This window comes from Acanthochromis polyacanthus, chromosome 7 (assembly GCF_021347895.1).
Source record: "Acanthochromis polyacanthus isolate Apoly-LR-REF ecotype Palm Island chromosome 7, KAUST_Apoly_ChrSc, whole genome shotgun sequence".
Classification (NCBI taxonomy): domain Eukaryota; kingdom Metazoa; phylum Chordata; class Actinopteri; family Pomacentridae; genus Acanthochromis; species Acanthochromis polyacanthus.
In genome coordinates, this window is record NC_067119.1 from 3785940 (window position 1) to 3801629 (window position 15690).

At 38.7% G+C, this 15690-nt stretch overlaps 1 protein-coding gene across 3 annotated transcripts in view; it reads right to left on the reverse strand.

The window, feature by feature from the left end:
- The window catches only part of LOC110968628 (ral guanine nucleotide dissociation stimulator), a 74602-nt gene extending 59294 nt beyond the window's left edge, over positions 1 to 15308 (reverse strand). The window contains exon 1 of one of the 3 annotated variants that reach the window (XM_051951266.1): positions 14624 to 15308. In XM_051951266.1, coding sequence (XP_051807226.1) covers positions 14624 to 14644 — 21 coding nt within the window. In that variant the 5' untranslated portion in view covers positions 14645 to 15308. Of the gene's footprint in view, positions 1 to 2212; positions 2548 to 10445; positions 10628 to 14623 lie in introns of those variants that run through there. The other 2 variants (XM_051951265.1, XM_051951263.1) reach the window with 2 other exon arrangements.
- Positions 15309 to 15690: the final 382 nt, after the last annotated feature.

The following is a 15690-nucleotide window of genomic DNA, read 5'->3' on the forward strand; positions in this document are numbered from 1 at the left end:
GAAGTTGTTGTATGTAAATGATAAACTGAGGCATAATATTGTTGAAATTCTCTTAAGAAATTCCAGGTTGTTCACGATGCTTTGTTAAAAGATAATTCCTAAGATGTGAACATCTTCAGAACGTACCTTTTTGTACTAAAACAAATGAAACATTTGGAGTTGTGGTTATTTACAGGTTATTATGCTGTGGTTTTACTGGTCACTGGAGATCAAACTGGGCTGAATGTGGAACCTGAACTAAGATGAGTTTGACATGTCTGACATAAATAATAATTGAAGTTGCAGCATAAAGATTTGGTTGATTTCTGATGAAAAGCAGCAGCCTGGACGGTCCACACACTTTGAGCTGCCAGATAAATATATATATATATGAATCCCTGCTGTTTCTGTGTATTGCAGGAGCGAATTAAGAGGTGTGAAAATCAAAGACGGCAGCGCAGACGTGTAAAATAATGATGTGTGGTTGTCTGCTGGCCCGAAGGCTCAGTCTATCACCTGCTCCGTTTTATTTAAAAAAATAATCCATGAAGCATTAAACGCCTCATAAAAGTAAAAACAGCTCAGTGGGTGCATGAAAGCAGAAGAAATAATGATCTGAAAGGGCAAAACAATACATCTTTTAAAAGAAAAATTGGAAAATAAACAGAGATAAAGATCCGTTTAGCATCAGACTGAATCTCGGCATCGTTTCAGGATTCATTAACCAGCTGGCTCGTGCTCGTTAGCCGCCGTGCGATTAACGCAGACACGACCAAACATGTCCAAATGTCAAAGGCCTCCCTGAGCGTGGAGACGGTTGCCACGGCAGCCTGGACGGCTCCCAGGTGAGCTGAGGTGTTTCCCAGGTGAAGCCGACAGACGGTGAAATACATCCGACCACAGCCACAACACCTGAAGTAAGCCCAGAGTCGAGATGAATCACACTTCCTGGTGAGTCATGTGACTTGTTTAAGAGCATATAATTGGCCGGTAATTAGTCCAGTGTGTCAAATGCAGCAAAAATCAACTTTTCCCACTCAAAAGCAGAGAAGAAAAATGTTTAAAAAAATGCCTGTAATCGTCTGTTCCATCCACAGTGAGCCTAAACTGTAAACCACACGCATATTGAGGGTACGACTGACTCACAAACACTCACACGACGCACAACTACACACGAGGAAACAGCTGCAGGCAGGCTGACATACATTGAAATCCACAAGCATTAAGTGCACCAGAGCTGTTGGTTTTTTTCCAATGCAGAATAAACTGACGGTTACTTTTCCGATCAATCAATTAGTTGTTTGGTCAATAAAATGTCAGAAAATGGGGATAAATGTTGATCAGCTTATCCCAAAAAGGACAGAAAGCAAAAAACTGTCACATTTAAGGAGCTGGAATCAGAGTATCAATATCAATTAATCAATTAGTTCATCTAAAAAAAATGGTGATAGCTGTCGATCAGGGTTTCCCAAAACACAACTCTATTCAGTTTACTGTCATAGAGGAGCAAAAAAGAAGAAAAAAATTCACATTTAAAAAGCTGGAATGAGCGATATCAGAAAGTTTTTTACTCTTAAACTAATTATCTGTGTCTCCTCGATTAATCGATTAATCGATTAATCGGTCGACAAAATGTCAGACGCTGGTGATAAATGTCAATTAGCGTTTTCAAAATCCAAATACTGTCATAAAGAAGAAAAAAAACAAGAAAAGAATCACATTTAGGAAACTGGAATGAGAGATAGACAAATTTTTATGAAAACCGTTGATTATTTACTCGATTAATCTATTAGCTGATTTAGAAAGTATCAGAAAACAGTGATACATGTCATTCACTTTACAGAGGAGGACAGAAAACAGGAAATATTCACATTTAAGAAGACATAATTAGAGTCTTTAGTATTTTTTTTGATAAATTATAAAAACAGCTGTTGATTAATTTAACAATCAACAACGAATCGACTAATTGACTAATTAAATGCAAGCCTTCAAAGTGTGCAGAAAGACACGTTAAGGGAAGCAGAACTAACACAAAGCACCAAAAACTAAGTGTTTGACCTGCTGATGCTGCAGGAAAACGTACATTTAACGCTCTGTTTCATGACTGCAGCGGACACACACACACATCTACACACCAGCACGTTCCCACACAGACACCAGCACCCGCACACGCTTCCATTACAGTTTAATGTGCGCCCTACATACAGCCGTGCTCGTGTGTATGTCGGCTCACCAGGTCGTCCAGGATGGCGACGGGGAAATCCAGCATGCACATCCTGACGGGCTGAGCCAGCGCTCTGTGCAGGCTGAACAGGGACTTGGTTTCCATGGCGCACGCCGAACGCACCGATGCCGAGCGAAAAACATAAAAAAATGAAACCAGAAGCAACCGAGAAGAAAAAAAACAAGAGGGAACTCCCCAGTCTGGCCGGCTAACTGCCTCGCTCTGCCTCTGAAGGAAGCCAGCGAGGATAAGAACCGAGAGGAACCTCCACCTCCTTCCTCGTCCTCCCAGCCACCAGCTAGCCTCCCTCCTCCTCCTCCTCTCTCGTCTTTCCGTCTTCTGGGGGTATTGCCCAACAGCTCGGCGACGCTCAGCTGTGATGCCTCCACCGCCTTTATTTCCTTCTCTCTCTCTCTTCTGTTACTCAGACTTGCAGAGCTGCATGCATGCGTCTGCCAGGATATAAAAGGAAAAACCTGCAGCAGGTACACAGAGGAGCTCCGACGCTCTCTGGCTTCATGACGCTGCAGCGATCTAATCAGCAGCTCTGTTTCTTTGCTCCTGTAGAGCCAGACGGTCTGCGTGACCCAGTAAAGACGAAGCAGCTCCACGCATGAATCACAATCTGTTCTCATTAATGTCGAGGAGAAATGTCAAAAACACACCTGCTTCTGAAAGTCCAGGAAAGTCATTTTTCTGATTGGTATTATGTTGTTTTTTTGTAAAGTGTCTCTGAGTGCCCAGAAAAGCACTATAAAATAAAAATATATATATAAGATGCATTAAATCTGCACTCAATGCTCAAGGAGAGTTTCTCCTTTGACAAAATTGCACCATTTATTTGAGCCAGCAGCTTTAAAAACTCAAAGATGTCATGTATCACGTACCATTCTGTTGGCAAAACTGGTGATATTTCATCAAAAATAATAATATTCTACATGTTCTTTTTTTTAAATATGCGCCAAAAAACCCCTCTGAACCCCAAAACAGGCCAGGGAGTTGAAAAGGCGCATTATCGTTTTTAAAAAATGGTCAAAATAAACCTTGTATCTGAGCTAGCAGCTGTAAAAACCCTTCGGCTGAACTGCAGGCAGTGCTTCCACAGTGTATAATATAAAGAAAATAAATTGAAAGTCCAATAAAGTCTGAAAATCTTCTTTTACTTTCCGTTTTTCTGAGCGTTATTAAACAAAACTAAACCATTTACCTGAGCCAGAAGCTCATCAGATTTTAAACTTCCCAGCGGTTCTTAAACATTTTGTTGGGAAAAACGGTGATTTTTTCATGAAAAATCACATTATTCTACATGTCCTTTTCAAAAAAAATGCCAAAAATAAACTTCCCAATCCCAACCCCTGCAATGGAGTTTTAAAGGCATGTCTTCTTTTAGAAAAATGATCAAAATAAACCACTTATCAGAACCACACACTGTAAAGACAGAAGGATTTCCCCGTCTCTTATGAGATAAATCACTAAATCTCAGCCTGAATTGTGATATTTCATCAAAATCACTTCATTCTACATGCCTCATTTAATTAAATCAATCAGAAGTGAACCATTTGCACCAGATCCTGTACAGTCACGTGACACAAATTCAGTTTACAGTTGGGGAAAAACCACTGAGAACGAGTTTCAGTTTGAACAAATAACGACACAGTGGTAGAAAAACTGCACCAAAACAAACCCGGGTACCTCACACAGTTAACCTACGGCTGTCCAGTATATAAAATAACAATCGCTATCAAATACCGCCATCAGATCCTGATATTTCCACACCGAGGAACAATTCAGACGAGGCAAATGTTAAACGTTTGAGGCTGAATTACGAACGTCATGAACATGAAAATGTCACCGATGATTATCTCCCTAAATGTGCTGCAGCCTCACGTCGTCTGTGAATCTGTAATCTGTCAGACAGCCGAGACGTTTCACAGCACGATCACCTGGACGTTTACTGACCGACTGCTTCGTTAGGAGGCCGATTCTGAAGGAAGGGCTCAACGAAAAGCAAAGGACGGTTCAGAACAACAGCAGCAACCATCAGGACATAACCGTTTAGCTATTTTTAAAGCAAAAACGCTCAGAAACAGAGAACAGAGGAGCAAGTTGTTGGAGATCCATCCAGCATGGAGAAACACCTTTCTACTGATGATGAGCAGAGGCTCTAAACTGGACCAAAACTTGTCCAAAATGGCAATAAACACCTTTAAAAATAACTATAATATTGTCATTTTACATAAATCTCTTAAGTGAATTTGACAAATTTAACTAATTTGGAACTTGTTTACAGTATTTGGGGCAGTTTTTGAGTCATTTTTGCAAATTTTTCTGTCATTTTTCTGTCATTTTACATCTTTTTGTATAATTTTTGCATGTTTCTGTGTCTACTTGGAGTCAGTTTAGGTTAATTTGGACAATTTTATGGTATTTTTGACAAGTTTCAAATCATTTTTGGAACATCTGAGACTGAAAACACGATCAAACACACTGGATGAATAAAATAAAGTCAGCATGGCTCAGAAACAGAGAACAGAGGAGGAAATTGTTGGAGATCCATTCAGCATGGAGAAACATCTTTCTACTGATGATGAACAGAGGAGAGAGGAAAAGCATGGAGAGGCGGGAAAACATGGAAATAGTTAAATATCTGCATTATGAGGAGAGAAAACAACCACAAAGAGACACAAAACCACAAAAACGAGACACGAAATGACAAAAAAACAGCCACCAAAAGCCCCAAACAGACATCTTTTAAAGAATGAGACAGAAAACAACAAAAATCAGCCACCATAAAGAGGCAAAAACGAAAATGCTAATGACTGTTTGCTATTTTACAGCAAAAATGACTTTCATTCCTCTTATAAAAACAATTCATCAACAATCAGAGGGTTTTAATTGATTGTTTTTGGTATTTTTCCAACTAAAACTTTAAAATCTGATGCAGATCTGAAGTTGATTTCTTCTCTTGATCACACTTTCATTTGTGAGTCAGTGACAAAATAACACATTTAAAGACTTTGGAGAAGTACTGAGAGCCTTTTTTAGCGATATTACAATGTTTTAGACTAAGATGAAGGGAAATTAGGATGCTACAGCAGCATGGGTAATCAATAAAGGGGTAAACTATCAGACAGCACAAGGGAAGTGAAAGTAAAAGAACATAAATACAGCAAACAGTGTCATATTTCGTAAAAATCAGCAATAAAGCGATGCAAAGGAGGAACAAAACAGGACAGCACGTTCATAAGTTTCTCTTCTTCCACTCAGTTCTGCTTTTTAAGACAACTAACGTGACAAATAGGCTTCTAATTTCCTGCAGCTGCAGCCCAAAAGCACCAATAAGAGATGTTATCTATGCGTTTACATGATGCTGCACATCCTCTGAGGCATTTATTACTTGTCAGATTAACACGGAGTGAATGGACGCTGCAGCAGAGCATCGGTACGTGACTCAACAAACCACAGCAGCAGCAGCAGGAAGTTTAGAGCCACCAACAAAGCAGCACAACTCCTCCTGCTCTGTTTACAAAACCTGAAGACATGCTGGCGTCATTTGGTCCCAGTGGATTCAATTCAAACCCTCTAGAAAGTGAAAATATGCAACAGGTGCTGCTAGTTCTGCAGCAACTTGTGTCCATTTGTAAAAGAAATCGTCCTGTTAAATTAACATTTAACTCCAAAACCCAGCAGAAGACTTAAAAGGCTTGTTATTATCTTTGAAAGGTTGCAAATAATCCTCATTTCTGACAGCCAGAAGCTTTAAAAACTGAAAAACAATCATCAGATTTTCAACTTTCTGGCGGTACTTGACAGTATAATGTGTGACGTAAAGTTCTGTTGCGAAAAAAAGAGATATTTTTATCAAAAATCCATTTATTCTATATGCTGCCTTTTTTAAAAAAATGCCAAAAATAAAGCACAGAACCAAAATGAGCCAGGACACCATTCATCAGAACGACAAACTGTAAACACAGAAAGATTTTCCGATTTCTGATGGTCTCTGAGAGGAAAAAAACACCAGATCTGGACTTAAAATTGTGATATTTTGTCAAAATTACTTTATTCTACATGCCTCATTTAGACCGAACAAATCCAAAGGAAGCACCTGATGCTGTAAAAAAAAAAATAAAAAAATAAAAAAATCTACAGTGACGTGATAAAAATTCTGAAACTTCTCGACTACACTGCAGGCAGTGTTTTCAGATTTCTTATGGTTTGTCTTTATTTATTTGCACCATTTTCTGTAAAAATCGTCAAAAAAAATGATGTCGTCCTTAGCACAATTAGGATGCAATGATTTACTGAGCAACGACCAAAAGTCACATGACAAGAATTCAGTTTCTGGTTGAACTGCAGGCAGTGTTTTCACAGAGAGACTGAGAGGAAAATGAAAGCTACTGGATCAGTAAAATAAAGTCAGCACGGCTCAGAAACAGAGAACAGAGGAGCAGGTTGTTGGAGATACATCCAGCATGGAGAAACATCTTTCTACTGATGGTGAGCAGAGCAGAGAGTCTGCAGAGGTTGTATAAATGTAAATACTTAAATATAAACAGCCAGCAGAGTCACCATTTGTTTCCAGCGTTGGTAATATCTGTGGAAAAATGTCGTAAATGATTGTTGAATCCAGCTTGTTTCCACTGAAGTGCAGGACTTTATGTTGCAGTGATAAATGAGCCCACAGTGATTAAAATTAGCAGAAATAAGAGGAAGAAATTTCCATTTACTAGCAGCAAATGCTCACATTTGAGAAGCTGGAACCAGGAGGTGTGTCCATCTTTGCTTAAAAACCCACAAAAATATTACATTTTCTATGTTATTTCTCTGCTTATTGACGATTCATTGCAGCTCTATGATAGTTTACTGAGAATAAGTTGACTTCTCTCTAGTTCTAGTCATGGTTTTGCTGTTTCTATAGAGGTGAAGGACTTTATGCTGCAGTGAAAAATGAGTAAAAATGCAACAGGAGCAAAAGAAAAAAAGCCTGGAAACGTAAAATTCAATTTTTGCTTATAATAACACAAATCTATCCAACTTATAAACAGGATCACAGTTAACATTTGTAACTTTCAGACTGATTTAATTAAAAGCTGAGTCTGGGATTAAGGACGGCAACAAATGAGCACCAGTTGCTCTGACAGGAGCGTGTTTTTCCGACGCTTTTCTGCTGTTTTTCTGGAACGTCTTGCAGCTTTCAGCGGGTTTCCAGCGTTGTGGACCTGCACCGCCCGTCCTGTCTTTGTCTGAGTCCACATGAATCGGACCTGCAGGTTAAACTCTGCCTTCCTGTCCTGGCTCGGCGTCTGTAGAGGAAGAAGAAGAGGAGGAGGAGGAGGTGGGGGGTTGATCTCATGTAGCCCTATGAAGAGCCGGCTTTGCCTCCCTGTTTCCATGACGACCGCTCTCCTACAGTATTCAGCCGTGGGACGGACTCTGCATCTGAAAGCAGTTCCCAGCGGTGCTTCAGACCCTCTCGCTCTTTTTCCTTCGGCTGCTTCTTCACTCCGTCTTCTTCTTCTTCTTCTGCTGCTGCTGTCTGTGTTTTGTTTTCTCTTTTTAAAGCAGCACTTCATCTTCTCCTCTTCTTCTCATTTGCATCTGAACCAAAGGCTGAATCCTGCCTTTGTTTCCCCGAGACTACAGGCTCGGACTCACTTATTTACACCGACTGTCCTGTAAAAATGCAAATATTAGCCAAGCGCACGAAAGCAAGAAAGAGCCTTAAAGTAATCAATGCGAGGTGCTCTGTGCTGTTTTTGCTTTGGTTAATAATTACACAGCCGGGCTGAGCTCGGCAGGTTTGCAGAGCGGCTGCAGAATCATACGATCTGTGACACAAAAACACCAAACCTCAGAGGCTTTCACAAACAAAACACAGGCACGTTTTCACAACTCTCAGGCTGCTTTTTCCTCTCTTTTTCAGGTCAAGGCGAACTTCCTCTCTATCAGCCATTTGGGGTAAAAGCCGTCTGACCTACATACTGAGGGACGATTAGGACTGGAACTGCTTCTGAGATTCTGCAGAAGCCTTCAGGTTGAAGCTGCAAAAACCATGAAGAGAAAGAATCTAAACGTCAACGCGGAGTCCAGCCGGAGGTAAAAACGAGTTTCTGACGAGTTCTGAAGACGGAGCGGTTTATTATGACAGCAAACGTCCTGTGAAGGTTCAGATCTGCACAGACATGAAATCAAACTAGACACTGCAGATTAACCCTCTGAACTCCAAGCAGGTTTTTATTTGCCGTCACTGTGGGTTCATTTTTCACCTCTATGCAAACAGCACGACTATGTCGAAAAGTAACGAGAACTATCTGATAATAAAATAAATAAACGGTAAGAAAAAAGAAAGAGCAGTTTCTGTGATTATAGGTTTTTACAAAATATTTAAAAACAGCATCAACATTTTCCCAAGTTCACACAGATATCACCAATACTGGATATTCTCCTACAGATATTTAACTCTGCAGTTTCCTCTGCTCATCATCAGTAGAAAGATGTTTCTCCATGCTGGATGGATCTCCAACAACCTGCTCCTCTGTTCACCGTTTCTGAGCCGTGCTGACTTTATTTACTCATCCAGAAGCTTTGGTTTTCCTCTCAGTCTCTTCTTATCTTCTCCTTTCTGCTCTGTGGAAACACTGCCTGCAGTTCAGCCAAGTCATTTCTGAATTTCTGACTTCTGGTTGCATCCGAGTCAGTCGTTGCTTCTCAGTTGTGCTGAGGTGTGCAAAACGTGTAGATTTTTGTTGTTGCTGCAGGATCTCGTTATTTTTTTAACTAAATGGAAAATAAAGTGACTTTGATTAAATATATGAACCAGATTTTAAGCTTAGACGAGGTTCTCTTTCCAGATAATGACCTGTGCACTACACATGATGCGTTCAAGGACTGTCGGAAAGCTGAAAGTCCAATGATTTTCTTCTTTTTTTACAATATGTGGTTGTGATTGTCAGTGTAATTTTGGTGACTTTTCTAATGTGCTGGTGGGTTTGAGGGTTCAGAGCTTTATCTACTGGATTAAATAACAGATATTCAAGTTTATGTCTGTTCCAGCATCATGGAGATCATTCTCTACCCGTCTCAAAGCTGATTAAATCATGATTGCACCGGCTTCAGAACACGATGTACAGTCTGACCGCCTCAAGCTACAGATTCTCTCTTCATTTAGGAAAGCACACATGGGAGCCTTTTTTACTAAGAATATAAATAATAAACTCACACCACACACAGATATGTAAAGTTCAGATGACACCTTGTGGCACAACGAGTCAAAATCATTCCAGGTAACAGCTGGGTTGGAAAATTATCACAAATGATCAAATCCTGACAGAAATGAAGACGTTCTAACAGAGTTTTTAAGTTGGAGTTTGTGCTAGTCTAAAGTTTGGTGGGCGGGTTTTCAACTTTACTGCAAATTCAGTTCAGTTTTTGGTCTCTTTGATTAATAAGAATCAGTATTGGGCCTAAAAGAAAACATTTAAATCGACTCCTAATGTGCAATATTTCAGGAAACTACCTCAGTAAGCAGGGACGTAAAACTCGGAAAATTTAAAATAAGATTATGGTTTGAGAAGATACAAAATTCAGCACACAAACTATAAAGCTGCTTAGGTTAAAAAAAAATAAAAAATCTCCTCAGTAAAAGGTTTACTACGAATTATTTTCTTTGTTGGTTCATTGCCAGATCCAAATAATGTCAGAAAATAGTAAAAACACACATTTTCAAAACCAAAGTTCACATCTTAAAACTTCAATATTCAATTTAATATCAAATAATCACATTTTTTCCAGCTTTGGCTAAAAAAAGTAACAATTTATTAATTTTCTGTCCACTGTTGCACTAAAAAACACACAAAAAATGTACTTTTGTGCCACATTTTGGTTTTTCAGTCACATGCTAAGTGTCAAAAAGATAAAAAGAAAGGTCTGTGAACATGAAAAGGAGGAAATCCACTGCCTTTAAGCTTTTAGAAATGCTAACAAAGCTAAAAATTACCAATAAAAAGTGTGGATGAGCTGTCAAAGTTAAAGCACAGGCAATTATGCTCACATATTTGCACTGAATATATGCAGGAATGTTTACGGCAATAACGATCTGTACAAGCAGGAGAGGTTTTCTTCAAGCTGATGCACAAAAAACCAAGTAACATCCAACGATTCAGATCAGATCTGTGCGAAAAAACTGCGATTCATCTCCACATAAGGCCCCTACATCAGCTGTAGCGTGTTCTAACGATCATACCTCATGTGTCAGAGCAGAGAAGATGGACATAAGAGGAGATTTCAGGCCTCTTCCGTCTCTGTTTTCTATCCTGAACACCTCAGAAGCTCCACTTTTTCACATCAGCAGCCACACTTCATGTTTCTGGCCCGCACAGCCTCTGGATGGAAAAACCCGCCTTGACTCAGCACGAACACGTCTGCAAACGATTACGGCGTCTGCACAAGCGAAGCCGATCCGCTCACTTGGAAACTACAAAACGGCCGCCATGAGGAGCGGCTTTGGAAAGCTAATTTGCTGTCAAGAAGAAAAAAAAAAGGCCAAAAGCGAGGCCGGAGCTGCACTTTGCAACACTGTTGAAGCACAAAAATGCTCCTCCAGACCGGAGATTTCAAGGCCTTCGCTTCATGTACGCACAGAGAACTAATGAAAAGAAGAAAAAGGAAAAGGAAAAAGCCCTTCAGGAGTAAAAACTGGAGAGAAAAAATCTGATTCTTGTCACATTCCATCAGACAAAGACGTCAGATATGCTTGGAGTGAAGTCAAGCTTCGAGAAGAGAAAATAGAGCAGCTCACAGCTTCATCTGAGACTCCTACACAGACAAAATAAAGAAACAAAGCAGGCAGATAAATGCCTGAAAAGAGGATAAACACGAGAGGAAACAGGGTTTGCAGTGAATGGAGCAGGAAGGCTGTTTACGGGGTGCTGAGGGTTAAACGCTCTTTAAACTGAAGCAGTGGGAAGCTTCTCTACGACCTTCGACACACATTCATCACGTTTACTCGCACATTTCTCACCAAAGGGAAGAAACGCTGGCTTTTACAGCCGCACAGACTCCTGAGTGCTAATATTTCATACACAACAGAGGAGAATAGGAGACATAATAACAGAAGTCAAGGTTGAATCCTCTTTTTCAGAACAAACCACACATCTACGTCTGTGCTTTGCTCCTTCTATGAACAGCTCTTAACTGTTTAATGGAATATTTTAAGTAATTTAGCTGCTTATTTTACAGATTTGCCCTCTTTTGTGAAATTAAAGATAACCAGAAAAATCACAGAAAAAGTATTTATTTACATATTGCAATTATTATTAGATTTTTTTATTTCATTTATTTTTTTAACAACTTTTCCATGTTTTTTTAAATTACAGATATCTCAAAAAAGTACAGGAAAAATTATAATTTACATCTGAATATTATTTTACAAATACACCAAAAATATGTATATTAAAGAAGAGAAATTGTAAATTGCAAAACATATAATAATAACAATAATAATAATAAAATATATATTTTATTTTTTATATATTTCCCCTGTTTTGTTAAATTACAGATTAACTAAAAAACATCTAAGAAAAAATACATTATTTTTTCAAATTGGGCAAAAACTGTACAAATTACCCAAGTTAAAAAAAATTATTATTTTCACAGAAAATAATCAATATGTGAAAAATAATTCAATGTTTGTTTTTCTTTCGTTAAAAACAACGGTGGCATTATGTCAACAAACTGGTATTTAAAGGAATAAAATCCCAGAAATTAATAAATGTTTGCCAGCTGTAATCGATGTAGAATTTAAAATTATTTTAATCTAAAGTGAAAAATACTGTTACAATATGACATTTCATGGTGAGTTTTTTTTTTTTTACATGTTTTGTTTTTATGTTACATATTTAAAAAAACATACAGAATATATCCCCTTTGCGCCCCATAAGCCGTGTCCTTTTAAACAGTGTAAGCTGTCTTTGAAAGTTGTTGAGTCATTTTTTATCTGGCACTGAACAGAATATAATAAACCACCAGAAAAAAATGTTGGTAGTTATAATCAGAACTGATGTAGATTTTTTATAGTAATCTTAATATTAATATGTAATTTTTTGGCACGGACATTTTTGTCATTAAGGACCTTCATGTAACTTTATTCAATTAAGAATAAAAGCTATAAAACTAAATTAAATTAACTCAACTTAAACTCAATTTTAAATCAATTAATGCAGAAATCTGAGTTTAAGTTACACAAAATATTACATCTTTAGCAACTAAAAACATCACTATGTCAACACAATGCATCAAAATAATGATTTTTTTCAGACTTGTAACTGTGCAGTTATTTAAATGGTGAAACTGGTTTTAATTTGAAAAATGACATACAGCTAAGAATAACCTCAAACCAGTAAATAATCTGCATTTTTCCAGCTCGTTTTTTGTCACTCGGCTCTTGTAGCGACTCATCTTTAAACTCCACACCACTCATCAATACACACAATTAACAGGGACTGATCAGCGGCTAACACAGTGATTAACGAAGCGTTTCCCCGGAGACAAAACCGACACAAACACCTGGAAGTCGTCCTGAAAGCTCGCAGCCTTCGCTCTGCAGAAACAAATCTCATCTGTGGCTCTGTGCTGGATTATTTATGCTTCTGTTTATGGCGGCTGAAGCTGCTGAGGGAGTAAACAGGAGGAAGTAACACCAACAAGCTTCTTGGAAAGACGAGGTTACGAGCTGGTTTCCTAAAGAGCTTCACTTCAACATGACAAACACAAAACCATCTCTGAAAGTCTTTTGTAATTGCTTATTCTGCCTGAAAACCCAAAGAGGAGTCTGCTTACATGAGAAAAGGTTTGATTTTTGATCAGTAAATCGATGGTTACAGCTCAGTTTCACAGCGAGGTTTAGGGTTTTTACTCGACAAACGACTCATCTAGTTAATCAGTTTACTGCTGCTGCAATCAGAAAATGAATCAACGGTAAATAAATCCAAAAATCTGGATGGTGTTCGAGTCATTTTTCTAATTTTCTGGCTTCAGCTTTTCAAAATAAAGGTTTCTAGGTGTTATATAGTTGAAAATTGAATATCAAAGTCAATTAACAATTACTTAGCTAATCAATTAATTCAGTATTATTTCACAAACAAAACTGTTTAATGAATAATTGGAATGATAGATTAAGTCTTGTACAATGACCAAATTAAATCACATCAGACATTCGTATCTGAGGATAATAAGTTTATTTTGGCAATTAATTAACTGATGACTTATTTTACCAGCCAAATAGTTTCAGCGTTTTGCATTTATTCAGTATTTTATGACACTTTACAGACTATAAATAAGAGAAATTGCAGCCATGTACAGACAAAAATAAAAGTCAGTCAGTAAAATGACAGAACAAATGCCCAATATAATATTTGTCTGACTGATGCAGCTTTAATTAAATGTCTAGATTTGTCCTGCCTAGTGTCAATAAAATCTAAAATATTTACTTTAGAATAATGCAAAACAATAAAAACAGCAGCTCTTCACATTAATGAAACCCAAGCCAGCAGATGTTTGAAATTAGGAGATGGTTTTTTCTGCCTTTATCCATGAAATGCCAGTAACTAGTAAAAAATGAAAGATATTTTGTGATTTTGCTAAGGAAATAACCTGGTAATGTAGATCAACTGTTGAGAAACACAAATCAAAATAATATTTGGTCATTTCACTGCAAAAGAAAATGACAAAACAGCCTGACAATATAATTCAATTGTTGCAGTTTTAATTTAATGTCTAGATTTGTCTGTTCTAAGCCAATTTATTGACTTAATAATCATGCAAAACAAGGAAAAACAGCCGCTATCTACACCAGAGAAACACAAGCCAGCAGATGTTTGATGCTTTATCCATTAGATGTCAGTAAATGTTGAAAAATGCAAGATAATATTTGGTGATTTTGCTGAGAAAAACAGCTGGATTACGCAGATTAAAGGTTGCAGCTTTAATTAAATGCCTGGGCTTATCCTGTGTAGTGTCAATAAATCAAATATATTGACTTAACAATGAAAAAAAACAGAGAAAAGCAGCAGATTTGTATGATTTTAAATCATTTTATTAATTTCCAGAGAACCAACCACAGCAAAGGTGCCCAGATGTTCTATTTTTAGCTGCTTTTTGGCTGTATTTATCGTTAAATCTGTTAATATTTTAACACTGAAACCTGTAATCCACCGTTAATATGTCACACACAGGCTGATTCTGACCAGGGAGGAGACAGAAATATGTGAATCGATACTAAAGATGATCGTTCAGCAGCTCGGACTCACCTTGAAGCTTCACCTGATCAGCCGCCATCATTAGCGGCTAATTAGCGGATATGCAAATGAGCTCAGGTGTCGCGTTTAAACACTAAAGCTGTGATTTTTTATTTTATTTTCTTACCTGTTTTTCCAGCATGATCATTCTCTCGGTATCATGACCTTCACGGGGCGAGTTTCCATGAGGTTTCCCCGTCAGACGCTCTCCTCCTCCGCCAGCATCTTCACGGATGAGCGACAAAAAAAAAAAAAACTCGAAAAAATAATAAAGATGCTAGCTAGCGGGAAGCTAACGGAGCCGTTATCCTTCACGGAAATGTCCTCGGCGGCTCCGGCATGTCGTGACCCCGATGAAAAATAATAATAATAAAAAACGCCGTTTGTTCGGGAAGGAGAGAATCCCGGGGGCCGGTGAACCGACAAGGGAGGCGAGAAAACAACAAGTCCACTGAGGAGGAGCGGAGCGGCTAGCTAACGTTAGCCTGCTAGCGTTAGCCGGCGACCATCAAAATTTTATTTGTCTCCTCGTGCCTTCATCCATCGCCGCCTCCGCCGCCGCGTCCTGAACGGTCACGCTCGAGAAAACCGGCGGGGGTCGCTTCCTCCAGCGTCCGCCGTCCGCGACAGATGCCTGGTCGACGGCGGCATCCCAGCGGAGAGTCCCGGGCGGAGAGATGAGGAGGTGCTGATGTGTAAATGGATGCTGCTGCTGCTGGAGGAGAATCTCCGCTTCCACCGGACAAGACGCCGCCGCTGCCGCCTCTACTGCTCCTACCGCTTCTCCTGCCGCTCCTGTCCGGAAACACCCGAACATCTCCGAACGCCTCCGAACAGCGACGCTCCTGAACGCACCACACGTACACAAAAGCTGAGGCCAAAAAAGCCGCTTTAAACGCAACTTCATTCAGTTTAATGCGGTTTAAATGTTTAGTTTTGGGGGTTTTAACATTTCAAAACCGTCATATTGAGTTTATATTTAAATTAAACGGAAATACCCAAAAGTATATCTGTCCAAAACTCCACAATTACTCATTTTACTGTCATTAAAAGCAAATACAACCAAAAAAAGCATCAAATCCTCACATTTGAAAAGCTAAAACTATTAAATATGTGCTACCTTTGCTTTTTAAAAAGATTAATTTAAGTCTTGCACAATTGTCAAATTAAATCTTAACAGACATTATTCTCTGA